This window comes from Micropterus salmoides, unplaced genomic scaffold (genome assembly GCF_014851395.1).
Source record: "Micropterus salmoides isolate LMB-PRFRI ecotype aquatic unplaced genomic scaffold, ASM1485139v1 Ms_hic_scaffold_22, whole genome shotgun sequence".
In the NCBI taxonomy this organism is placed as follows: domain Eukaryota; kingdom Metazoa; phylum Chordata; class Actinopteri; order Centrarchiformes; family Centrarchidae; genus Micropterus; species Micropterus salmoides.
The window spans coordinates 9,330,518-9,357,549 of NW_024041373.1; the positions used below are offsets into that span (position 1 = coordinate 9,330,518).

At 43.9% G+C, this 27,032-nt stretch overlaps 2 protein-coding genes across 4 annotated transcripts in view; both read left to right on the forward strand.

Annotated features, from left to right (window-relative positions):
- The first annotated feature begins 889 nt into the window (after positions 1–889).
- LOC119917208 (protein myomixer-like) lies at positions 890–1,355 on the forward strand. The gene has a single exon (XM_038737407.1). It carries the CDS (start codon positions 1,095–1,097, stop codon positions 1,320–1,322), a length of 228 nt encoding a protein of 75 aa, XP_038593335.1. The 5' UTR covers positions 890–1,094; the 3' UTR covers positions 1,323–1,355.
- The window catches only part of LOC119917207, a 28,123-nt gene continuing 2,422 nt past the window's right edge, over positions 1,332–27,032 (forward strand). Inside the window, exons 1-27 of one of the 3 annotated variants that reach the window (XM_038737404.1) lie at positions 1,332–1,987; positions 2,622–2,711; positions 4,028–4,171; positions 6,759–6,905; positions 7,433–7,624; positions 8,578–8,664; positions 8,920–9,038; positions 9,146–9,260; positions 9,352–9,429; positions 9,531–9,646; positions 10,846–11,008; positions 14,713–14,858; positions 14,976–15,072; positions 15,582–15,731; positions 15,967–16,116; positions 16,648–16,904; positions 17,834–17,969; positions 18,283–18,477; positions 18,935–19,087; positions 19,994–20,211; positions 20,545–20,728; positions 20,854–21,009; positions 21,343–21,714; positions 23,896–25,839; positions 26,463–26,597; positions 26,721–26,795; positions 26,888–26,974. In XM_038737404.1, coding sequence (XP_038593332.1) covers positions 1,484–1,987; positions 2,622–2,711; positions 4,028–4,171; positions 6,759–6,905; positions 7,433–7,624; positions 8,578–8,664; positions 8,920–9,038; positions 9,146–9,260; positions 9,352–9,429; positions 9,531–9,646; positions 10,846–11,008; positions 14,713–14,858; positions 14,976–15,072; positions 15,582–15,731; positions 15,967–16,116; positions 16,648–16,904; positions 17,834–17,969; positions 18,283–18,477; positions 18,935–19,087; positions 19,994–20,211; positions 20,545–20,728; positions 20,854–21,009; positions 21,343–21,714; positions 23,896–25,839; positions 26,463–26,597; positions 26,721–26,795; positions 26,888–26,974 — 6,210 coding nt within the window. In that variant the 5' untranslated portion in view covers positions 1,332–1,483. The remainder of the gene's footprint in view (positions 1,988–2,621; positions 2,712–4,027; positions 4,172–6,758; positions 6,906–7,432; positions 7,625–8,577; positions 8,665–8,919; positions 9,039–9,145; positions 9,261–9,351; positions 9,430–9,530; positions 9,647–10,845; positions 11,009–14,712; positions 14,859–14,975; positions 15,073–15,581; positions 15,732–15,966; positions 16,117–16,647; positions 16,905–17,833; positions 17,970–18,282; positions 18,478–18,934; positions 19,088–19,993; positions 20,212–20,544; positions 20,729–20,853; positions 21,010–21,342; positions 21,715–23,895; positions 25,840–26,462; positions 26,598–26,720; positions 26,796–26,887; positions 26,975–27,032) is intronic. The other 2 variants (XM_038737406.1, XM_038737405.1) reach the window with 2 other exon arrangements.

Sequence of the window (27,032 nt, forward strand, 5' to 3'; positions counted from 1 at the left end):
AATGTAATGTATATTGACTGCATGGGTTCATATTTCGTGAACACAAATTCCAAAAGCACTGTGTTGTAAAATGAGGCATGCAATAACCTCAACTTCATTACATTGACTGGGTTTTGTTGAAAGCGGCTGAAATGCCTCAGAGCCTTTGGACCAGGTGCTGGGGTCAAGTCAGAGGGCAGAAGTGTGAAGAGTGAGAGTTCCTTTTTTGGAAAAGCTTTCACCAGTGGAAGCAGATTCTCCCATCTGCTCCCTGCAAATATTTTCTCTGCTGTCTGCTCCCCTCAGTAATCCCTACTCCCCTGACATCCGCACGCCACCCCTACCATTCCAATCACTCAGCCCAACATGTGCTCTGTTGAACCCTAGCCACCACCAAGGAGTGGTAGGGGTCATCATCTGCTTGACTGTTATTTGCCCCCCACCCCATCATACACTTGTCATGCCAGCAGCTGTGAGGTTTAAGGAGCATAGCGACAGGGCTGTTCCATTCTGTTCACAACTGCTCCTCACTGATGGGGAAAGAGGAGGCTCAGATCTGAGGAAAGCACTCTAAGCCTGGACAGACAGCGCTCGCACGAGCCTCTGAAGCTTATTCTCTCACCACAGACTTTACCCTGGATTTTTATTTTAAACCTGCTGTCTGTGAAAGACTTTTTTTTTTGTCTTGCAATTTCCGTGCTGGAACAAAGCAGAACACCTCAGGGCTGAATCTGTTCCTCTGCACTTTAAGGTGGAGGTAAGGTAGAGGCAGTGTGGGTGTGTGTGTGAGTTGTTTGTTTCGGCTGAGGATATTACCTCATAGAGGATAAGCTGTGATTGAAGAGGTCTGACAGAGGTCTCTCCCTCTGACTCCATTACTCCTCGCCTCTTATCTGGGCAGATTTTCTGTTCGGGTTCAGAGGGGAAGTTTTGACAGCCAGGCTTTACAGCCCCCTCTCTGCTCTGTCGCTCCTGACGGAGAAAGAGAGAGAGAGGGAGGAAGAGAGCGGAGAGGTGGTGACTTCATCTCCTCTCTTAACCAACCCTCCTCTGTTCCCCTCCTTTTTTGAGCTTTCTATTTTTTTAGTTTTTTTTTCACAGCACTCTCAGGCAGCATGCCAGCAGTCTTCATCTTGCTGCGGTCCCTGGTTATCAGGCTCCTCAGTAGCAGACTGGCGGGCTCAGTGGCACAGTTCCTCAGGAGAAGCCTCTCTACGGGTGCTACCCACCTTGGCACGGCGCTACGCCACGTCTGGGACCGCATTCGATCCCAGGAGTCCAAGGAAGCCATCCTGGGCTGTGTGCTGTGCATTCTCAACATGCACAAGAAGGTGGAGAACTGAGCTCTCCCTCCACTTTCTGTTCAACCCTCCACTTGCCCGCTGAACAGAAACTGGACAAACAGAACTGGTGAGTGAGGAGAGTGTACAAAGGAATGTGACAGACTTTTTTCAATGCCCATTTGGACTTCGGCATATTTAGTTTTCTTAACTGGACACCGGCAATGTCTGAAAGCATTGTGAGGAAAGTCCAGCCCTTCACCATCGGGACGAGGCTGTCAGTCCCAGCTGTGCCAAAATGCCAGGAGTTTACACAGAGTTATCTGCAGAGCCGGAGTCTGGATAACTGCACTCTACAGCACAACCTGAACTCGCTCTACCTCAGTCGATCCCAGGTCTGTGCACATGGCCCCTGTCTCGTCTCACCCATCGTCAAGCAGGTAGCCCTCGTGAAACACAAACAGGAGGACATGGCAGCTGAGGACCAACTGAACCAGAACGTTGCCTCTCCATCTACTGTCTCCAGATCCATCAAGAAGATTACAATCTCTGGGAGTAAAGACAGATCAGAGAACAAGGTGTCAGCGGGACCAGTGCACCTTTCAATTGTAGGGTCCACGTCTGAAAACAACAATAACAACAACAACATCACCACCAACACATCAGATCCACATCTGCCCAGGATTGTGGGTGTGAGCTGTGAGAATAAGCCCAGTTCTCACTTCAAGGTACAGGACACACATTACTTATGCAAATGTATATCTAATAACCAAGGATATAATAAATATCACAAAGAGGTGTGATTTCTTTTAATATTGCAGTTAATTAACAGTCATTTATTGGAATAAAGATAAAAATAAAAACTATATTTTACTTTTAATTAAGACAACAATTTGATTTGATTGTTTATAAATGGTTTCAAAGATATGTGTAAAATGTATTAGGTGTGTGATAAATCCTTTTCTTTTAACTGATTTAACAGAAATATGGGTAATTTATCTCCAAGCAAAGAAATGAACCTCAAACTCAGCATGGAAAGTAGATATTTTGTACAGTTTTTTCCACGTACAGTGCAAAGAATTTAGCAGTATAGGCCACATCAACCTAAGAAGGTGGTGGGTTTTGTGTTATTGGTTATAAAATAATATCTTTTGGACACATTGTTTGACAAATGTATCCCAGCTGAATGTCAGATCTTGTATTTCTTACCAAAAATTGATTAAGATATTTGTTTTAAAATGTGTAAATGTTGAAAATGTTTTTTTTTTTTTTTATTTTCGTCTCCTGTCCAGCATGTTCTCCTCAGTTATGGCTTATTTTCAGTACTACCGGCTGCTTATTTTTTTTTTCTTACTATTTTAGGTTTTGCTCAGACAAGACAGCAGTGATGAATTTCAGCCCATGCAGGGACAAACCAGGGTGAAACTGAACGGAGAGAAATCTGTCCAACAGGTAAAGAAGCTATAATTAAATAACCAATAGCTAGCTTTAGGTAAAAATCAGGTTGTTTTTATTTCAGTAAATGGAAGTTATATGAAACAAAAGTATAATTTTCAACCTTAAAATAATTTTGGATATATTGAGTGTTGTTGAAAATTATGCTATTTTTCCCAACTTCTTGAGACTGTAGGAAAACATTTGTTGTGTTGTGACGCAGTGGGGTCTCCTTTATAGCCAGCTGTGGAGTTGATGATTCTCTTGGAGTTTAGGAAGTGAAGTCATCGCCAGTCACCAAACTTAAACAGTTTATTATATTATAAATTTGGAGCAGAGTTACATAGAGGTGGAAAACGGGTTATGGAAGCGACGTGCTTTTGAGCGCCACACAAATAGCATGTTGTTTCCTCTTGTTTTACTGTAATTTATTAAACAAACAGTCTACAGAAGAAAAACTGTACATTGTGGGATATTGTTTAAAGTCAATGGGCTGTTGGATTTGGCCTGTTTCTTGTTGAAGTCATCAGTGTGAGTTGTGGATGAAGTGCTCTGTTACAGCAGACCCTGTAGAGGCAGGGCTCACTGGAAAACATGAGGTCAGGGAAGATGTTAACAAAAGAAAAGGGTTGCTGAAGTCCTTGTGGCTGTTTATAATAACACTGACACAGCAATGGCCTCATTTCCCCTTTTAGGACACAAAAGTACTGTACACATCTACATCACCTCTTATCCTGTAACCACAACAATACTTTGCTTTTCTCCTCTCATATATTATTCATACAAATGGCCAAAAAAATGGTTCTAATTACATGTGAGTAGGTGGTGGTGTCATTACCTGTTCAGTTATGACAGAGTGAACATGATCTACAATAGTCCTTCAAAGGTGATATGTTCACATGCAAGGCTGACAGTAAAAAACGTAAGACATTCAAGGCTTTGTCCGTTCCTGCTTCCTTCATGTGCCCAGATGTTTCCTGATTGGAGAGCAGCGGAATGCTCGTCCATTAGGGAAGTCAGTGCCAGTCGTTCTCACTTCATCTCACGTAGTGCTGACAGTAGGTTAAGAGAGAACTCGGGGCCAGTCTGACACAAGTTTGTAAAGCCTCTGGATGGTTAAAAAAGATGTTATTAATATAAATGGACATTTAAACATCCCTTCATTGTGAGGTGAATAATAACTGGAGCGCTGCACCTCCTCCTTGTAAGTTTTATCAGAGGCAAGCATCACGGTGTTTAGGTTTTTATCCAATTAAAAAGGCTAATGTTGCAGTCACATTTTGCCATCATGTCATCTTTCAACACTTTCATGCCTGTGTTATGTGCTCACACAGGTTTCAATGCCTGAATCGCAGAAGAAAGAGCCACAGAGGAAAGAAAATCACGCACACACACAGAATGAAGCGTCGGCAGCTGTTGCGTCCCAGAGTGACTGCTTCACTCATCGCACCTCGCTCTTCAACAAGGAAGTACTGCAGGTAAAATGAAGCATGCACGCACAACATCGACAGTTTGTGATGGTCAGTCAGGGGGTTTATTGCATGCTGCGTCGGTTTGAGCTCCAGCTAATGAAAAGCTGCACTTTCCTCCTACTTTTCTGTGTTCCCTCATAATTGCAAACTAATAAAAAAAAAAATCTATGAGGAGGGTGTGCTTTTTTCCACTCCACTTTTCCAGAATGCGCAGATGGCGATGTTTTAAATCATTTTAAAATGAAACCACAGTGAGTAACTTATCAGAATCTCTCATCTCCGCTGATGCAAAGAAAATGCCAAATGAAAAGAAGCTGGAGTGGGTTTATGTCAAAAGCAACAAGTTACGCTGTTGAGATGAAATCAGACTGGAAGCTGCCTGCCGCGTGACCCTCGGAGGAGAAGAGAATACTGGTTCTTATTTTGTCCCGAGAACTGTACGAGCTGTGTTCAACTGAGGGAAGAGAGGGAGGGGAAACCGCCACAAGTGAAGCAATTATTTAGGGATGAGATCATTGTTTGGCTCCATCTCTTCACGCCTATGGCCCAGAGAGGCTCAGCCAAGCAGCACAACTGGTTGTGTTATCTCATCGCTGCGTCCCCCTCGGTTGTACGAGGACATTTTTCAGCGAGTTCGGCTGAGGGACATTTTGTCCAGCAGTTGGCTTTGCGATCAGACCTGTGTTGAGCAAGCATCTAAGTGATAGGCTGTTTATTTCCAGTAATAAGAAATTCATTTTGCATGTGTCAGCTGAAGGAAACAAATGATGAATGTATGTGTTGAAAACAGCTCTGTAGCACGTCGTTAATGTTAACAAGCTTAGCAGTCCCTTTACTCTTAAGTTGAGCTTACGTAGGCCCTATCTGTTGCTTTTGGAGGAAACAGCCTATTGTATTTTAACTTCATTTGAGCGTGTACTGTAAATAGCCAGAGGTTTTGTTACCTGGGGACCTGCTTGTTTTACAGGGATTCGGTCGACTGCTATGGCTGATGAAAATGTGTTATTACAGTATTACATCGCTGTGGAAGTGGAAGTGTGCTTTCCAGGGAGCGACGTTTAAAGGCCCTTAATGTTTCAAGCTAGGAGAGCAAAGCGGGTCACCACATGGAGGACGGCTTCGTCGAGGGCCATCTGTCCACGAGGGCGCTCTGCAAAACATCTCGCCTTTCAACATCTAAGTTCCATCATAGAGAAAGTAGAGATGCGTCCACCCCCACAGCCTTTTCGGGGCCAAGTTGCATTACTGGAGAGACAAAAAAAAATTTGACTTGTTAGTAAACATTTGTGTAAGTGTAAAGATGGGCACAGGCTTTTTCAGTTAAAATGCTAAAAATGGACTCCTTTGAAGCCTTCAGAAATGAAAGAATGTTGTCTGTTTCCAGATTATAATCATCAAACATGGAGTTTGTTTTAAAATGTGTTCTGTGTTGACTGCAGTTGCTGTTTTCCTGTGTGGCCACAGATTTTTCACAAACACTCAGAGGCAGCGATACCATCTGAGCTGCATGCATTAGTCCATTCTTCGTGGCCAGACTAAGGCCTCACTGTACATTTAGATAAACAGACAATTGTTGTGGAGAGCAGACAGGAAGAAACAAGGGAATCATGGACTTCCTGTATGAGGTCATTATAATGCCATGGGAGCCAGTGTGACGAGATATGGGCAGGCCTGTTTTGTCAAGCTCTTTTCCTTCTGTTCAACCCAGAAATACCTCCGCTGCACTGGGCGCCTTGTAAAGTTAATGACCTGCCTCTCCCAGGAGTCGTGACATCACATTGAACAAAGTGTTGTTTAGAGGCGGTGTCATGTGATGTTTTATTTATCCAAAGCGGGTTACTGTAGACTCTACAGTGTAGAGTCTAATTCATTGTCAGTCACACTAAATTTCTTGGGAAATAATGTTTTGATTTAAATGTTATAATGACTTATTTGTGTGTTTTGACATTCTGCAGAGAGCACAAAAGCAACTTCTGCTATTTATCAATTGTATGACTAATTTAGGATCAGTCTGAGAGGTGGAAGAACCTGATATGATTTATTAATACATTCAATTATTCTGACTTGGGTCACTGACTTCCTCACTGGAATCTCTGCAGAAAACAAACATGTACTTTCCTACACTTTCTGACTTTGGCCACCTGGTTTGCAGTTCTCACTCCATATAAAGGGTGCCAGAAAAGGCAGCTCTGCGAGACAAAGCCTTGTGCAAGCTTCGCAGTCCAGGCACTTGCCAAGAGAAACTTCTGCTCTGCATAACATGACATTGGAGAACAAAGGGCTGTTCTTGATGCGTCTGAGGCTCCGTATTACTCTAACTCAGGGAAAAGAATGTGGCCGGTTCACTCTCTTAATCAGCGGAAATGAGACTCTGTTTACCACTATGACAACCACTTTGTTGAGGGTCATATCACACAACAGACATTACACTGCCAACTGGCTGTAGATCATTGTCACAGATTGTAACTCATGTGACACTGATACATAAAGAATTGTCACGTTATATTACATCAGGTCTCAGAATCTGTTGACTATGATATGCACAGTGTAAAGCATATACTATCCTTAACTTTTTTGTCTGTTTGTGTTGTAGGCAGAGGCGTGGATCAAAGGCAAGCTGCAGGACCTGAAGGACGGATGTAATATTCAGCGCTGCCCCTTGCAGGACTGGGAGGAAGCCTCGCAGACGCTTCAGAGAGACCTCAAAGACTTTGAGAACACCCTAATTCAACTCAACCAGGTAACAAGATGACTCAACACGGGGCTGGACTTTTAACTAAAATATTACCAATTTACCAGAGCGAGCACATCAGAGAAACCCACGACCAAAATGAAATGTTTATTTTGACATTTAAACAGGTAATGGAGATCTGAATGTAACCATTAATCACTGTCTTTGGTGCTGAAAGAGTCTGTCAGATCACACAACACATAATATAATGGTCCCGTACACACTTCCAGTCGACCGGAGAGGAAAGCAGACCCTGTGTTCCAGACGGCTCTGTCAAGCCAGTTTATACTTTCTCCCTCAGGAGAAAATGTTTGGAAATGGCATGTTGCTGGTAATTAACCTGATACGCCCAAGAAGGGCAGAAGCAGAATTCAAGAAATGAATGGCAATGAATTTGTGAAGCTTGCTGGCACATAAGCAATGACTCGGACAAATCTGATGTGTCAAATGTACTAAGCCACTGTTCTATGTTAGTCTGGCCGCTCTGTCTGTGCTACACATAAAATTAAACAATGACTTTATGTTTTGTTCTCAAGATGGGTGAGCAGTTGATTTGCAAGATGAACCCCACATCTGAACTCGTGAAGAAGCAGCTCAGCCAGCTCAGGGACCAATGGCAGACCCTGAAACAGACGGCTGCGAATCAGACGAGGGCCCTGGGCGGAGCCAAGATCCTGCAGGAGTTCAACAAAAAAGTGGACAAGCTGGAGGCATGGATGAAAGAGAAGGTAAAAAAAACATTCTTTTCTTTTTCTGTTGTTATGCTAAGTGTTAGAAGTCCATTTAACTGCAGAAGGAGATCTATTTTTTGTCCCTTTTGTGCAAAATGGGCCAATTTAAATTTTGAGGATTGCATTTTTAAATAATATTGGTAGTTTCTCAGCAATTTGTGCAGTTTAGCATTTAATTTTATTGCTGACTGCATGATGCTAGCATTTTCTACTTGTCCTTGCATGTTGTTATTTTCAAATTTAAAACCAATGTGAAACTGGGAGTACCTCATATTTGAAAATTTTTATGCACCTCATGCTCCCGAGCCTTTTCCATATCTCATGATCCTGTTCACACCCCCATTATCATCTCCCCAATGTTCTTCCCCTCCTTTACCCATTTATCTAAACAGAAAACACACCATGCTCTCCCACTGTAACAATTAACACCAAAAACAGTTGGCGTGGACATATGAGTGAACAGACAGCTTTAATCAGCAGTTGCCAAGACAACTGGCACAAGAAACAGCACTTGCTAATGCAAGAAATTAGCTCAGTATCCTGAAGACATCTCTTGTTTGTGTACATTCACCAGTGTAAAACATCTGCCTGTCATTATCAAAAAGCAATCTAATGCCTATGTTTATCTCTCTGTTCATGTCCATGTCTGGCACAAGGGAACTCGTGATTGATAATGGACTTGTGGGAATGTAACGTGGGATGTTGCTTATGAAGTCTATGAAACATCCATCCCTAGAGGAGACAATATTCTCCATTTAGTTTCACTTGTCCTTTCCTCTGTTCATTACTATCAAGTTCAAAGTTTCTCACCTAACCCTGAGGGCTATATCTGTTCAGCATCTACCTTGGTAGCAAGGCTAATGCGGTTTAATCCTGTTGCCTCTGAAAATAAATAATGGTTGGGTTCCTAACAAATGGGGGCTATAAACACTTACTTTTATGTGTGCCAGCAGGAAGAGGAGCAGTCTCTGGTGAATGTCCTCGGGGAGAATGTTGACAAAATGCAGCTTACCAGGAGAATTTTAGATCTGAAACAGGTGAGCCCTGTGAAGGAACGAGCACAAGGACTATTAATAATTAACAGAATGTTGGTTAAAAAAAAAGGTTGTACATGATAAGCAACATTCATGAGGTAAAACAATATCCACATTCCCATATGTTAATGGTTTATATTACAATTCTGTAGGGCTTTCACAGTAATTTATCAATGGCTGACTGTAATTTGTCTCCCAGGGTGTATGGTAAAGAAAGCTGAGGTCATAGTTGGATTGTGTTCCCCTGTTTCACTGCAGGATGAGCAGCTATACAGAAACCTGCACGAGGATATCAACCACTTGGCCCTGAAACTGGAGAAACAAGGAAAGACAGATGGCAAAAACATCTCCAGCAGGAGGAAACACATCAATAAAATGTATGCTTTCCCCCCTTAAGTTGAACTGGTATGCTGCATGAAACATCTTCTAATCCGAAGATAAACTGAACACTGAACTTATTCGTACTGTCATCTGCTGTTTGCAGGTGGCTGAAGGTCCAGTCTCATCTGAAAAACTACCATGAAAATCTTCAGCTGGCCCTGGAAGTGTCCTCATTCTACCAACAGGCTGATAATACGTTGTTTGCTGTAAATAACATGGTACAATTCCCTTGTGGCTTATGTTTATTTTCTACTCATATCTGAGATTCTCTTTTTGCTTACATTTACTGACACATATCTTGTCTTTTAGAGGAAAAGCGTGTCTGCATGCAAAGAGCTGGACAGCTTCGGAGATAGAGAAATACGTGACATCGCCAGTCAAATCATGGTAGGAAACATGTTTTCACTTAAAGCAGCACTGCTTGACAAGATCCTTAAAGTGTGTTGCAGAAGCCTTCTTTACCTAACCTACAGGCCTGTGTGTGGTAGATGCTAGATGTGAGTGTGTCCCAGCTGTCTAATCTCCATCCTGCCCTGACTGCCGGCGTTACACAGAAGCAGAGTGAGGTGAAGGACTGCTGGGCGCATCTTCAGAAGGTTTTCAGGTAAGACAGCAGGCCAAGGATAGCACAGACAGCTTTGGTGGCCCTGCGAAAACATGCACCATTTCACCCAGTAATTATTCCTCCGCAGTTTCCATTGAGCTGGAACTGTATTTTTTTGTTATTACTCTTCTGGTGTCCTACATTAAAAGTCTGCACTGGCAAAACCTAATAGACGTTTTCCAAATGAAAACGGGCTTTGTATAAAGATTTCTTCTCTCTCTTGATTAGCCTTGTTTAATTTGGGTTTGAATCAGTGAAAAATTATAAGCAAAGTGAAGGACAGTCTGGATGTCTGGAGACCAACTACCACACAGAGCATCACTCACCACCCACCTTTTGGTTTATAATATTCAGTTTTCTGCACTGCTTTGGAATTTGACCATGTGTTTGATTACTGTACTAGGTGAATAATGTCTTGGCTTAGTGAGTCGAGTTGGCAACACGGTTTGTTCTCTTCTCACCATTAAAACCCTGCTGTCTCCTTGAATAGTCTGCTGAATCTGAGATAAAACATGTTTGCAAGGATATTTTGTAATTTTTATGGCATTTGTAAAACAAATTTATTTGATACTTTAATAGCCTACAGTAAGAATCCAGACTTTTACGTCATTCGACTTTTTTTAGACTATCAGAAGCAATATCTACTTAATGAGTAGAGCCACATTTAAATGCTGTAGTAAAATGGGAACCAAACTGTAGGAAATTACACACTGATTGTGCACTGTGGTCCACACTGAAATACCAGAATTAGATACCACTCTACAGCATACAGACTGAAACATGGGGCATTATTTCATTTCAGTCTGGCCAGTAGTTTTCCTTTTTGTTGGACTGGCCAATAGATAACATTCTTCTTACAATCTTCATACTCTACCTGGGCAAACCAGATTGAACATTTTCCATTTTCATAACAATAAATACAGTCGGGGTTAACTCAAGTCCACAGTCCTGACATCCATCTGCAACATCTCTTGCTTTCCAAGTATTTCTCACGCTGAGAGCCTCTCATGTCGGCGGACTATCTTTAGATCCAAATATTACATCATCTGGTCTGTCTTATCAGCTGCGTTTCACAGATATTTAAACCAAATAACACAAACACTGGTAGAAACGTTCAGAGCCATAATTGGAGTTCATCGCAGGCATCTGAAGCTCTGCTGTCAGCACCGCAGTAACCTCCTGCTCTGCTCGCCTTGCAGGACCGACAGGGCCACACTCTCTCCCACTGGCTCCACTTTCACCAGGGAAGATGCTGACCCCCTGACACCGGCCCGAGAACCCCAGTGCAACGTGGGAACGGAGACACAAAGGATCATGGGAAAGGAGGTGAAGGAGGAGCAGAATCGTCTGAAAGGCTGCGTGGTAAGTAGCTTCGGTATTTCATTCTATTACTGGAGAAACCACACTGTGGCTCTTGACCGGGAGAGAACAGCAGCATCAGTGCTGGCAAAAGATGAGCTCAGCCTCTTCCAGTCAACAATCCTACAACTTCTATGGCTGCAGAAAGTGACGCACTTTGTCCTTTGGTTTGGAAAATGCCCAATTTACAATTTAAGGAGGTTTTTCCTAAATAACAGTATTTGTGGAGTCTGTCACATGTGCCGTAGAGCAGTGGCTTCTAGTCTTGGCACCCAACATACTGCTGGTTTTCCATCCTACCAGCTAGTCAGTCGCACTCAATAACATCATCTGATGTCCCAGTTGTGAGAAAGCCCTTGATAAGATCTCCTCCTGACCATGAGAATACAGCAATATGTCTCTGTTTTCCTGCTAGTCTTCTCTATCTCTTGACAAGAGTCTCAGTCTGCAGATGTTCTAAATATTGCCCTGCAGGAGTCACAGGAAGCGCTTTTAGAGGTGTTATTTACCCTGGCACAAGAAAACCATGAGTTTCCATGAAAAATGTCAAGCCATGACTGTACAACATGGTTGAATGCTGGGCCAGAGCACATAAACCTTTCCCTCCGACCCAAAATTTAACTTTATGGTTGAATAATATGGTGGATTTCAACCGCTCTGACAAAAGTACACAGTCATTGGATTAATACTAGATTACCAGATGGCCTGTGGGTCAGCACAGAGTGAGTGGATAACCTACAGCATATGCATTCGTCAGACGTAACATTTCTCAGCTTGGAGGCCGACCAGGACTTTATTGAACATGAGGGTGCTCCTATAGTAACCCCACTGCCCATAAACCTACAAGGAAATACTATTCCTTTGGACGATGATGTATCCAGAAACTTAAGTGTGTGGTATGTTAAAAACCAGTAATTATGTGTATATTTAGTCTTTTAAGTTAGCACATTAAATCCCTTTACAATCCGTAAGTGAATGCTATTTGTGTTCGGCCCAGAGGTATCCCATAATGCAATGCCCCTCTCCTGTTTTTGACCCTGAGCTCTTGTGAAGTCCCTGCTAAGCCTCTGGCCTCGTTTTGCCCAGATGCTCGAAGAGAGAAAACCTTTCACTTTTTCCATTTTCCCTGTGTTTCTGGTTCCATTTATTTCCCTTCACATGTTTTTAGGCTCTTACTGGCCCTGTGGCCTCACCACCTGCGATGGGAGCCGATCAGGTCAGCAAGCCACGCTCAGTTGTTCCTCTCAGTAGGTGGTGAGCTCGTTGCCATGGCCGTCCAGGGTCCTCCAGGGCCCTTTCACCTTTATTGCACTGGGAGCTGGAAGTTACCTGGGTGCAGGAGTCTCACTTGTTACTCTTTATGGAAGGATTAAAAGACAAACTAACCCCTGGTGCCCAAAGGCCAAACTCTAGTTACTCCACTAGTTTAACAGTAAAAGTAATTTGTCACATACTTTCGCAGCACTTTAACTCCAGCTGCACAGGTCTGTGGGTTGATAGTGACTCTGAGGCATTTGGGTATGTGCTGGTTAACAGCACTTTCAGTGCCTCTGAAGACACGTGCATAATAACATTTTTTGTATTTTCTTCCTCTCGTGCAATTTGACTTAATTAAAGGCAACTGTGAAGGTTTTAGTGTCATAATGTGCATGGGTACAGGCATTATAATCTATATGTCCGTGTCTGTGTTAGCAGTAGTATGGCCTCTTGTTGCTGGAGGAAAACATGGCTATCGTCTGTTTCTCTGGCTAATTGTAGCCACATGCTGGGGCTGCAGACCAGATGGGCTTGGTGCTAAGTGATAGTCCTTGGCTGACATCACTTCATAGCACATTGAACGACACACAGGGGAAGAGGAGATCAGTAGAAAACAGATAAGAATTAACAGTACCCAGATAGGAGAAGTATGCTGAAATATGAGATGATTAGATGAGGCCTAAAAACACAGAATACCATTGAATATGACATAGCAAATCATTAAACAGCTATTTTTGCTGTGGTTTGACATGCTTTTCATATGGCAGAATGGGATTGTGAGTGCACCACAGGAGTTGTTTACAGTGGAAGCCACTGTTAAGGATGACAGACAGAGGCAAATATCTGGGGAGGAGACGTCAGTGATAGTTATCAATCCTGTCAAATGAATGACAGTAGTTTGTTAGTTCTACAGCTTTAGCACATGAATGGGCCGATAATGTACCTCTATGAAACTCAGACTGGCCAATAAAATGACTGGCATGTTAGTAAATGGTGTTAGACCCCTTCAATTTACTGCATCTCTCGCATAATTTTGGAGGCGACACTTTTCTCCCGCTCTCTGACTCACTTCTTCTATAAGCTCAGTCACAAAATAACATGGTGAAATTAAAGCTACTCCATAAAACACTATTAATAATGGCTGTTTTGTGCTTCTTGGCTGTCGTGTAAATTCAGTATTTCTGATGTTTTAACATGGGAGCATTGACAGATGCATATTTGCCTTGCTGATTGTTGCAAAGCCCTTACTTGTGTCAGCACTGTTTTTACTGGCATATGTAAAAGACATTATGTTATATAGAACAATTAACACAGCAAAGGTCTGCATTATTCATACAGTTAGACAGATATGTCAGCATAAGAGAATGCTTTACTAAATCCACAGTTAATTTTATTATCTCATATTTATGGCAACCAATTTTGGTGAGCAAAGCAAGTACAACTTTATTTATATAGCCACTTTTAAAACCTCGGTTGGTGCCTCACAGTCTTAAATCATACACAGTTAGAAACAACATAAGTACATACCAACAAAACAATGAAAACTACCAAAAGAAAATAAACTTTTGAATAACAACATTTCAATAAATAACGTAACGTAAGTATTGTACACGCATCCTGTTGCAGTTGGTAAAAACACCAGCTATCAGGATATCCCACTGTGTTCTCTGTAATAGTCCAGATACACGTAGCTCTCATTGGAAACCCTGCTGCAAAGTCCTTTGGCCAACCTTTAAAGTATTCAAATGGTTGTAAAAAAGGCTTAGTGGCTGTTGACGTCTTTAATACATTCTGCACATAGACAAGGTCTACAGCTCTGGCATTGACCTTGCTTGAAACTCCACTGCATAGTTCTAAACAGAGTTGGCGTGGTCGGCCATGGAAATCAGTATCTAAGGCTGAAAAAACACTGCTGCTATTTAATGAGAGTTAGGCATAGGGGATTTAAAAAAGGGTCACATTTCCAACTGCAGTGGCTCTTTTTAGTCATCAGAGTGGTATAGCACATGTTGGCAACTGTGTATGTTCAACTTAATATGTTCATTCATAAAGCAATTATGATTTATTTAAACTTTTGCTGCCATCTTTGGTATTTTTATTACAAACTTTGATGCTGTCAAACAGAAATAGCTTGTACTTTTAGCCTGCTCTGGGTTATTTCACTGAGGATAGCCAACATTTGTAAGAATGTATGCTTTTTGTCATTTACAGTAGAGACTCTACTCTGGGCAGCTGTCCCATGTTGTCTCCAGCCACATTGTAACATTGACATTAGCAGGGAGCAACAGCAACGCCTCATTGTCTAGTGACTGCTCAGTTCATAAAATTCTCCATTTGAGATGTTTATGCATCCAGTCAACGTTTATTCAGTGGAGGCAAGACATTACTCACATGTCATGTTGCTGATCTTCTGGATTTTCCTACAGAGACTTTTACTCTTTTGTCCACAGAGTACTGTTGAATGTGGGACTGGTAGGAGAACACCGGGCAACGAAAGCCAGGAGCAGCAATCAGCGAACCGCACCTCTTCACCCGTGGGAGATGGCCCTGCCTTTGCCAATGATGTCATCGTCAGACATCAACTGAAGGGGGAAAGGTGACATTTCAGCCTGGCTTCTCCCTCCCTCTCTCTCTCTCTCCCTCTGTGACTTACATAATGAGAGGTCTTTATGTAAGTCATAATTGGAGTCACATGTCCGTGTTTTCTTTGCAGCAGGAAGGCCAGAGCAGAGCCCAAGCTTGCCACCACCCAGCGAGGCCACCCACAGCTTCACATACAGCTCCAGAAGTTCACCGTGTCTGCTGACAAGGTGACCTGACCCCTCCCAGGCGCCCCTGCGTCTCCCTTTACACTAGAAATCACCTTTGAAAACTGTTTGGCCACTCTACAGAACATATGTTGAAACACAAATGGCTCATCTTGAGTAAAATCCTGTAACGTCAACCTTAGGATTCATTGCTATGAAGTGTTAAGTCAGCACTGCAGCACTATTACACCCTTTTCTTGTAATCAGCCACAGACATTAGGTCACATTTTTAAATGAGACAAAGTTGACATGCATTCAAGTGTGGCTGAATACTTACTGCTGTGCAACTGTTTTCTTATTTCCAGTAACTGTCTTGATTTTTTTTTTTAAATTACAAATGTTGGGTTGGTTTAAAGGTCAGAATGAGAAACATCAGCTGGATCCTGGTCACTGTGGCCCCTGTGGCTCTTGGCATCCAAATGTAATCTCTTCTGCGTTCAGATATTGCTCTTTTATACTCTTCATCACTTTAACCCTTTCCCTTTCCCTGTTTGCTCTCCTTCCCATCTCAGACTTTGTCCTGGCTGAAGGACAATGTGTCCATGGCCACACAGGTGTGTTCAATAGCTAATTTTGAGGGTCCGGAGACAGCCAGGAGGTGTCAGCACGCTCTGGAGCAAGAAATCCTCACCAACAGGGCCAGGATAGAGGTGGTCAAAAGGGTGAGCCAAGGCACACTTACATATTCATAGTTTCTCTTAAAACATAAGCACTGGATGAATTCCTTGAATGAAAATATCCCTCACATTATGCAAACTGGGCACCTTGACAGGTCTGGTTTGTGTATTAATCAAATAACGAGCTGACATTTCATCTGAGAAAGTTGTCTATATTTTGCAACATAAATCCCAGTCCATAGTCAACACATACTCTCATCAATTAACGCTCCGTCCTCAGGAGGGCCGCGGGCTGGTCCGTGCACAGCACCCAGGCAGTGCCAAGATCGAGGAGTTCCTCGGCCAGCTGGAAGTCCTGTGGGAGGAGCTGCGGAGGAGGCACCAGAGGAATGCTGTGTTTCTGCAGGCCTCAGAGGAGCTGGGTTTTAGGGTAAGATTCATCAAATATCTCACAGCAGGCACTTCTCTTGAGTCATACTGAGGCAAGTTACTTACCTCTGCAGTTATAGGGGAATTTATGGTTATGACGGATGATTCTGGATCAGTTCTCCCATTGGGAGAAGTTTTACGCTGGCTCAGAGCCTGGGCTGTTCACATACACTCATGGTAAGAAGCTCATTTACTTTCATCTTTACCACAGTGATTGGCAGAGTCTGCAAGGTACATCCCAAAAAATGTATGAAGCCTAATCCAAGGGTTATAAATTGCATTACCATATAATTCGATTATGGGATGGAAAGAGGCTGCAAATCCACCCAGATTGATGACTTAGTTGGAAAGCGTGAGTCTTTTATTACAAAAAACGTAGGTTAGAGCATGGTCTACTTCCATTAGGTAACCATATTATTGTCTTCTTTGTACATCACATCACCTCTGGTTGTTTTTGCTGTGCACTAAATCACTTGCAAATCACAGCAGTAAACTGCTACATCATTAGCCTCTCTGCTTCTCTACTGCATAGGTTGTAAAAGTGCTCCAGGCCCTGAGCAGCCTCGAGGCCTGGCTGGAGTCCGTGGAGCTTTCCATGAAGGAATCTGCTCTAGCTGGTGACCCTGAAACAATGAGCATGGCTGAGAGGGAGAGCTGTCTACTGGAGAAAGAGGTGGCAGCACGCAGCCTGGAGCTCCATGCTCTGAGGCAGGAAGTGGACCGGCTCCACGGCCACAGTCCCCCACACACACGAGGCCTGCCGGCGCGCATGGAGGAGGTGGAAAGAAAGTGAGTTTTTCAAAGGAGGAGAGGGAGTGGTCAGGGTTACCCCCCCCCAACCCCCACCCCCCACCCCAGTTTCCAAGAGGTCACAGCTTTGGAACATGGAAGAGTTTCCCTGTTCTTATTTAAGACAAACAGTTTCACCCCATAAACTGCAAAAATATATATCCATAGATCTCATGAGGTGTCTTTTTTTCCTCCAAGTTGGCAAAAATCCTCTCCATGTGCTCATTCATTTGTGCTTCATGCAGCGCTTAATGAGGTCTACCCCACAGTCCTGACATGCACTTCACCCACAGCTTGTCAGTGTGTGTCAGAGTCACCCATTGCACTTTTGCAAGACGATGCCTCTCTCTTTGGTTGGCCCTCGAAAGACAGGTTGTTGCCACGGACTCTCAGTAAAACCTTATGGTGTTGGCTGGTTTACTGGACGTACCTATGACTGTAAACACAAGTTCAGACTCACCGAGGTGACCAAAGAAAATAAAGAAACGGAAAGGGCTCAGTTTAAGTGTTTCCAGGGTGGGGGTGTTAGATGGGGCAGATATGGACACTTGAGCAGTCTGAGGAACCATTGATGCAGGTAGAGGCTCTGACTAAGCAGCTGTACAACAGTTGGGATGATGTCATTATTTAATGCTACATACAAGCAACTAAGGCTCATTTATTCTGGAAAAAATACTCTTTGAAATTGCTACCTTTACCATCTCAAATATAAACTCTGCATGGACAGGGTACCTTCATGCGCCAAAGTACAGGATGTGTTTATGTGACACATGATATATGATTACATAAACAGTGCTCAGTATGCTGCTTGCGGCCTCTCAAATGTGGTTCTGCTGAAGGATGCAAGCTTGTATATGCGGATGTTGATTACAGTTAAGGTGTAGCTGGTCAATGTAAACATTCCTGCTGTGTGTATGTGTGTTTCCCAGGTACCATCGTGTCCACAGTGCCCTGACCCAGCAGAACTCAGAGCTGCAGGACACACGAATGCTGACTGAGTTCCTGGAACGCGTGGAGCTGGAGGAGAGCCAGGAGCTCAGCGGGAGTCAGTACAACCTCGGCCAGGTGAGACACTGTGCACCAAAAGTAGCATTTAAAGGATAATTTCACCCAAATTTTAAATATTTTCTCCCTTAACCTAATGGTTTGGTTTTGAGATATTTGTCTGTGGAATGTATGTCACTAACCCAATACAATGAAGGTGAATGGATTTTAATTTATGATGCTCAAAGTATTGAAAAATTATATTGTTTTGGGGTAGAAGCTCAGAGATGAATTTCTCAAAACATAAAAACACACTATCTGCCTGGCTAAGTGAGAAAATGATATTGGACCTGTTTTCATAAGAACTCTCTCTCTCTCCCTCTGTAACTAACAGCCTCTTCACAGTGAGATTTCCTCAGATCCTACACTGCTGGGACTCCAAAGCAGTGGCGGCGGTGAGCCCCTGATAGAAAGCATGGGGGACCCTGTGGAGGAACTACGAGAGGCTGTAGAAATGCTGAATGACACTGTACGGGCAAGAGGTAGATCGCAGAGCCACGACCAGGCTATCCAGGAGCTGCTGAGCCAGGTAAAGAGATGGGAGTCAGTTTATATTGAAGCAGTGGGTGTGCATGGATGCTCTAGTTTTAGTTCACTAGATGGTTGCCGCAGTGTTTGTTAAGTTATAATGATCTTAGATGATGGCAAATGGTTTTAAAGTCCCTCTACTTTTGTCACAAACAGCTGCACAAACTAATAGAGCAACATCTGGTTTCCTTTTGTCTGTGGCTATGTACTTTAATAGGCCCCAAACGAGCCACCACTCCGCCTCGCATGAGTGTTTTTGCGTTAATTCGATTTATTCGTGGTGAAAAAGCAGCTCACATGTCAAAATAGCACATACACACACCCGGAGGGGACTCCAGGACACCATTTTAAACACTAATTTGCAATGTGGCTCTCATTGGAAAACAAATAATACACAGTGAAGTATTATGACTTAATGACAACCTACAAGTACTCATGATGACTTTGTGCCTCCACAGCATGCCAGCTTGGCGGTGCGCGTGGAAGAGTGCTTGTGCTTCAGCAAGGAGCTGAGCCTGGACATCCTGGAGAAGGAGACAGACATGGCCGTCCAGTGTGAGCCAGACCGCTGCGGCCTAGAGGCTCTGCAGGAGAAGCAGGACCACCTGGAGGTGAGAGGAAGATCCTGGCACATGCTGTGATTATGGTGTAAACATTTAAAATAATTCACTTCCAATACAATCCAGTATTCCATCCCACTGGCTATGTGTAATAAGAAGGGGAAGCCCCCCCTCTCTTTCCCGCACTCGCCCCCAACACATTGTTCCACAGTCTGTTTCCTGTTGTGCCAAATTTTCTCACATCTAAAAAAAGGGGCCAGCCACCCCGCTTTGTGCTGTGTTTAATTTATTACATAAACTGTGGCATGCAAACACACACATCCACACATAGAGCGTGCAAAAGTTTATTATTCACACAAGATATTTATTTATGCTTGTGTGAGCCATTGTTCTGTTAGCTCTCACACGTGTGTGTGTGTGTGTGTCTTTGTGAGTAAATCTGGTGGGGTGTGTGTAATATATGCATTCGGGGGTCACTGGTTGGAGATTGGGGATGAGGTTGGGGATGGTAAAGTTCTGTGTGAGTCATTTTTGGGCAGTGTTGTGTTTATCACACACACACACACACACACACACACACACACACACAGCTGTCTGGACTTGATACCACTGAGGAGCAGAAATGACCTAATCTCCCAAACTGAAATAACTGTGCCGTCAGCAGACAGGCATCCGCAAGTCAGTGTTCTTGAGGCTTACTGTAGCTGAGAAACGATATGAAGTATTACTCCCAGAGAACCCTCAATGCTATTAATTACTGCCTCGTCAAAAGGAGAAAAAAGTGGTCAAGATTGCTAGCTTGCTATAGCGAGGCAGCCCATATGCAGACCATATGGGTCTCTAGCTGAATAATATGCATAAATCTATGAGGTCATACAGAGATACAATTGGTACAGGCTGTCTGAGTGATACCGAGGATGATGGGTGGTGATAGATTTTTATTATGATTCTTCACAGATTGACTATGAAGTCATCCGGGAGGAGGTAAAGGAGATGGAGAACCAGGCTTCTCGGTTGGAGGAGCTGTGCCCGGAGAGAGTGCAGGTACTCGGGGCAAAGATCCAGGCTACACTGCAGGGCTGGAGAGAGCTGGGGAAGAGCGTGACGGAGAACAAATCACGTCTGCAAGAGTTTGTGCAGCTCCAGGACTTCTTCAGGAGCTACCTCGCCATGATGTAAGCAGGGCGTGGGGATGTTGTGACCCCTTCCTGGGCCAGGCGTTCTTTCGTAATCCTCTTTGTGAGAACATCTGCCCATTACAATATCTTTTGAAGGAAAGAACAGGATGTTCATGTTGTCAAGCACAGGTCCCTGGTGAAATGTATAATTTAAGATGTGCTGAGGAGGTCAGCGCAAGTTTCCTGGGCCGAGTGTGACAAGGCGATGAATGTCTGTCCTATCAGGGGGAGTCTGCTCATTCTCATAGTTTTCGAATGTATGGCTTTTACTCACAGCCCTGTTCCTTGTCTCCTCCACCACGTCCTACCCACCCCCGCTACTCTGAATAGCTCATGGACAGAAGACACCAGGTCGTGCATTTTCTCAGACACCGCCTTGCATCTTGGGAAAGATGGCCAGAAGCCACTCGCTGCAGAGCTGGACATGCAGATTGAGCAAAGATTTGAGGAGTTTGATGAGCTGGTGGCCACGGGGAGGAACCTTTTAGACAAAGAACACCATCTCACACAGATGGTGAGCAGGGTTACGCATATGACTCACTGCCATCCCCCCCCCCCCCCCCCCCCCCCCCCCCACACACACACACACACACACACCCACCCACCCTACTTTTATAAACCCTGAGTAATGTCTTGCAGATAAGAGAGCGCATGGAGGAACTCAGGAGTATGCTTGGGTGGATTTTGGTGCACTGGAGGGCTCAGAAACAACAGTGGCTTCACAAGAAGAGCAGACAGGAGGCTTCACAAGATAACATTTATTCTGAGGCCACAATGTGCTCTCCATTAAGAGAGGTAAATGAGTATTGTGTGGTACAGACTTGGGAGGAAAAAAACAAACTTGAAAAACAACCTAAAATGTTTTTTGAACAATGTCATATTTGACACACATATATGTCATTTCTTTGATTTAAAAAAAACAATAACTTAATATAAGTTGAATAAAAAAATAAATCATTGTCATCATAATAAATCACAAAAAAAAGTACCACAATATGTTTCCTGCCATTGGAAATACTTTTAATATGTTTACGTGCACATTTAGTACTTATTTACCTCCCATTGTGGCAAATATTTATATTATATGTGAATATTTGTTAATTTTTCTTTCCATGGCTTCCTACACAGAGTTCAGCTCCTGAGCTAGAAGCCTACCAATCCCATCAGTCCATACTCGTCACCTCCGACGAAGACAAGATAGCCGGAGACAGCCGGCCCTCGTCCCTGCCGCCCAGACAAGCTGAGCAGCAGGAGGAGAAGCAGTTAGAGGATGGGTACGAGGTCATGAACAGCATTGGACCACGGGGCCGCGAGGTCTCCTCCTCAGAGTCTCCCAAACCCTCTATTGTGGTCCTCAAAGATCCCGGCAGCCCTGCTTTAGGGGGCACGGTCAACCTCATCCTTAGCTTTGGTAACACAGGGGAGAACCAGGTTCAGGTGCTTGACCCACCTGCTAGGACGGATGAGGTAGTGGAGGAGATCTTGGAGCCTGTCCACAGGGTGAGAAACATCACTCATCACTTACACACGCTCACACTAGAAGTCACAAAACTCCATTAGAGTTGCCGCTGCCACTATTACTGGCTACATACATTTCTTCCTCAAAGCACTGAAACAAATGATATATGCTGCTATTCCTGAAGGTCACTGCAGTAACTCTGTGACACTGCATGGGATCTCCTTCCTGGGCTGCTGCTGTTCATTCCTCCCTGTCCTTTGGCCTTCATATCTTCCTTTTTCCCCGTTTTCTCCCTCAGCCCGCTGTGCCTCAATCTTCTGCCTGTAAAAACTTTTGGAGGCGCTGCCAGGGGCTTTTGGAAAATACTTTGGGTAGTTTAAAGCGAAAGAGAACGATTTATCGGCAGAGTGCAAACGAGGTAAATTGTGCAGTGTGAATTGGCATTGCATGCTGCGTCTCGAAGTGTGCTGGGACTGCATGCTGTGTGTAGTTGTTTTCTGAGGGGTAGCATGCTCTACTAACCCCTGTGACAAGGTACAGTCCGTCTGCAGCTTCCCTGCACTGTTGCCATGTCTGGAAGCCAGGCATGACAGTAAAAGGAAACAAGGCATGCCAAAGCGCTCACCCCATTTCCAAAGTCACTGTGGCTGGAAGATTTACAGGTAATGATTGCAAAGTGAGAAAAGACAACAAACCGTTTTACTGTCAAAACTCACAATCTCCCACTGAAATGTTTTTAATGAGGTACGTTCTGTCATGATATTTAATGGGATGGGAAAAGAGGGGTGCTACTTTTACAGTCCATTTGTAAAAAAGATAAAGGTAATGAATGAAATTCAATCAAACATCCGATCTCCAGTTAGTGAACAAAAATCTCTTGTTTTCAGAGAGAAATATGTTGACATTATGTGACTGTTTCAGTTTGTTACAAGTTACTATAATGTATACAATGAATGTATACCAATTATTTAGTATTTTGTCAACCAGAAAAGTTATTTAAATTCTAGTAAAACTGTATGTAAAATGTTTTTGAATTGATTAATTTTCTGCAAATGTTTTTGCAAGCTGGATTCTCGGATTTTATTTATTGCATTTGATCTAAAAATAGTCTATGAATTATTTTTGCAGCATTTATATTTAAAGCAGTCATGGAACCCGTCATACATTTCAGCCTTAAAAACAAGAGGGATTATCCAAGTACGCTTGAGGCAACAAATGTGTATATTATATTTTGGATTTACTAGGTGATTGTGAATCCATCTTTGCAATGACCTGTCAGCAGTCATTATGCCCTTTTAGGTTGTCTTGTGTAAGCCCAGTTAAATGGTTATATTCCCAACAGAAGACAATTTAGCAGTATGTTTACAATCCAACTTTCCTCCAACATTAAAACTTTTTTTTGGACCTCAACTTGTTCAATGAGCCAGGATTTAAAGCCTGAAAGCACCGATGACAGAGACAGAATGGGGGTGATGAGTAAGAAAAGCACACAGAGACTTCTCCCTGCTGTGAATGTTGACAGAAGCTCTCTCTTCTCCTTCTGTCATTTCACTACAAGCCTCTTCACGGCTGTGCCACAGTTGTGTAAAATTAGTGACCTCATCCTCTCTTCCTATGAAACCTGTGCTCCAGAATGGCTCCCAGCAGGAGTCCGTCCCCAATGCCAATACAAGCGCAGTCATTAGACAGAGAACTGGTGCTGAACTTTAAAGAAAGGCCCCCAGACTGCACACCATGATTTATAGTCTGGGGCTTCCACAGAAACAAGAGATTAGTCACAGAGTTGAAAGGTCAAGCCATTACAGCTGCATATGACAGCATGTGCAGCCACATATGATTTTGATTAAGTCCTGCAAGTGTGCAATTGTAGTCATGTCCATGTTCTTTTGTCCTTTCATCTAATGTCTTTGTCTTTGTTTATACTTTTGAATTGCTGTGTGAGGCTTGTAAATTACTGAATCACCATTGTTTTCTTGGATGTGTGGGATGTAGAGGAGAAGAGGCTGATGTTTGTCTATGAAAAGTAGCTGATTGTCTTAGTCGGTTTTGATCTCATGTCATCATTCCTACACATGAGACAGCTCTTGTTCTCACAGAGGTTCCTCGGGGCTCTAGCCCCGCAGCACGCATGAGTCTTTCTGCGGTTAACCATTTGCAATGAAGCCTTTACAGTCTCAATGATATAAGAGCTCACACAAACCTAATATCCTTTTCTTTTACAGGTAAGTACCTACTTGCATGTCAAGGATAACAACTTGGCTGTGGCCCCTGTCTATGAGAGTATCACCCTGCCCCGCCAAAAGAGCCGCTCTGCAGCCTCAGCCTCCCCTACTTTCTTGCCATCCTCCTCCTCCTCGCCATCTTCCTCAGTGCCTGCATCTCAGATGGCTAACGTAACCTTCCACCCTTTGACGGGGAGCGGCGGCAGCTCCATCTTCAGCAGCCTTAAGAGAATGGGCAAGAAGAGAAAGAGGAAGCGAGACGTTCGCAGACACACGATCCAGAAAATCTTGGGAGTGGAAGAGCAAACGGAAGGGATGCCCCACTATGCCTGCGAAACAATCACATATGATACACATACATGGCCACTGAAAGAAGGCAGAAGGAAGAAGAGTTCACCAAAGAGTGGGGATGTAGAAGCTATGGCCTATATGAAGAATCCCCTGCTGAAGGACATTGATACAGAATGTTCAGGGGAATACAGCATTATTCCATATGCTGTGTCAGAGGGGCCAACCACAAATCATGTGAGAAGCCACTGCAGATTCCTCTCCTTGGGCTCCGTGCTGAGCTTCGACCTACCTAAGGACATGACCCTCATCCCCAGCATTCAGGACATCATTACCATCGCCCCTCCTGAGTCCAAAAAAGGTGCAGGGACTGATCCAGACCCCCACTCCCAGAGACACACAGCCCTAAGCTCTTTCAAACAGACTCGACCTACTCCTGCCGTCACACACAGCTCGGCAGATATCAGCTTTTCTGAAACACAGACTTCAACGGTTGTAGTGAAAGATCTACCTGACATGGGGAAGAGTTTCCATCCACCACGTCCTCTTTCCCTGCAAGAGGATGAAGACCAGACTGTACCATGTAACGGCCTGTCTAAAACACAGTTTAGTCTGCACAAGGGTGCAGAGCAGGAGTGGGACAAAATGTCATTAGAGGTTAAAACCAGTACAGCTGAAAGGGATGGGACCAGCCAGCCTTCCCAGCTCCCTATTTATGTGAACCAAGCCCAAAGTACAGCTGAACATAAACGTGGGTGCCCTAGTGTGCATACGCTCATCCGAGACCTAAATGGACACCAGTACCATAAAAGTGCCAGACCCCGGAGTGTGAATGAAGAGAGTCCTGGACTTCAGTGTCCGAGCCAAGCTTCTCATATGGTAGTGAATCTGAAGTCAACAGTGAGTGTTAGTGTTCGTCAGGACTCAGTAGACTCTGGAATCTCCATCTCCAGCAATATCAAGCTTTGCACTGATCCTCCATGTCCAGATACCCCGCAGCCAAAGGGGGTGGTGGGGAGGCTTGTGTCCCTTGAGGTGGGAGGCATAGACTGCACTAAAACAAGGGACAACACTGTAACATCATTGGGTCCATCAACAGACTCAGCAGATCTAGAAACAGAGCCTGTCCACCTGGACCACCGGCAGTTTCAGGAGGAAGAAGAAGAACTGGAGGACATCTGGAACCAGAATACTAACTACAGACATAGCATCTGCTCAGACATCATGTACCAGCCCAACCAGGACGAACCTGAACCCTCAGACCCATCCGGAGAGCTCCTTTCCCGCTCACCTTCACCTAAGAACCCGGCTGTGCTCTACAGGAACCTGGCCACAGCCTCTGCACCCAACCTCCTCGTGGCTGAGTTTAGGCTGCCCCCCTACGTTCAGAGCTTGCTGGGTTACGACAAGGAGCAGAGTCCCAAATGTCACCTCCCTCCACTGGCCGTAGGAGATAGGAGGTCCTGGGCGGCCTTTCCTAACAAGGAACCAGCCAGCAAGACCTCAGTGACAGTGAACGAGACGGCGTCTGATCCAGTGAAGCTGCCAGATGTAGGGGACAACCAGAGATATATTTATCAATACAGAGAAGATGAGGAGGAGGAAGTGGAGGCAAAGGTGGGGGAGGAGGTGAATGAGCACACAGGTGGTTCAAAGGTGAGGTCAGCGTTTGATATACTGTGATGTCGAAATCTGTGACACTGGATCAGTTCACCCAAATTACCGAAAAAATAACAAAACAAATCCCACCTATTTCTACTGGTATGTAGGAATGGGGATAGTTTGGGTTTTGGGATTTGCCCAGTACAAAGGAAGTGTTTAGAATTTCACAGCATTTAATTTGACATTTTTGCTGAGCTATGTGTATTACCCAGATTGACTGAGACGATGTCTAAAATGTAATTTTTCATTGCTGTAAGCACTACAAACAATTCTATTCTCTGATGTCCACCATCTCATTGTAGCAGGGTGGTGGCAGAAATCCTTTCAAACAGCTAAAACCTGGGCAAACAAAACCAAAAACACTAGCATGTCAGAGATACGCGAGAAAAAAGTTAGCGAGAGCGTTTTTATGTAATTTGGGTGAACCGAAACTTTACCCCATAACATTTAAATGTTTATATATTATCAACAAGCGTGTCAATTATTATGTCTAAATCTAAATCTGTAGTTTCTGTCACCCTTGCGGTGTCGATATTTAATAAAAAAGCAATGCATCTGCATGAGCAACTATTACCTTGTGATCAGTGATGACTGTGGAATCTCCTCTTTCTGAACAGGACCAGTCAATGAGTTTACTGTCAGTTCATATGGGTTTGGATGGCGTCTGTCAGCAAAGAAAAGCCTCTCAAGGCCTGGACAACATGGAGAAGCAGGAAGAATCAATGGCCACAGGAGGGCAGTGTAGCACACTGGTAGGAGTGACCGCAATGTGTAAATCTCTTTGCCTATTAGAAATATGGCTCTTGTGATTAACCACAAAGAGGAGTTTTTCTTCTAAATGTCTAAATGTTGTTGTTAATTTAAACCCTCTGTAGAGTGCAAAGCCTGAGCTGCAGTCCATGGAGGGAGCGCTTGAGAGGAAGCACAAGCTGCAGCTGGGAGGAAAGAAAGTAAGAAAAGCTCCATGCAGTGTTTAAGCCAGCACGGTCAGCAAATGTAAAGCCCGCAGTCAGCAGCCCACATTCTTATCTTATTTTCACAGGCGGCCTCCAGAGGCTGGAACTGCTACCATGCCGTCCTATATAGACACACCTTGTGCTTCTACCAGGACAGAAAGGAGACACTGAGGGTAAGCAGAAAACTAGGAGAACAGAAATGGTAAATAATTGAATTGCAGAGTATGAAGT

Bases quoted from the DNA above. Each gene is read 5' to 3' on its own strand.
- LOC119917208 (XM_038737407.1), top strand. From the start codon at position 1,095: ATGCCAGCAGTCTTCATCTTGCTGCGGTCCCTGGTTATCAGGCTCCTC.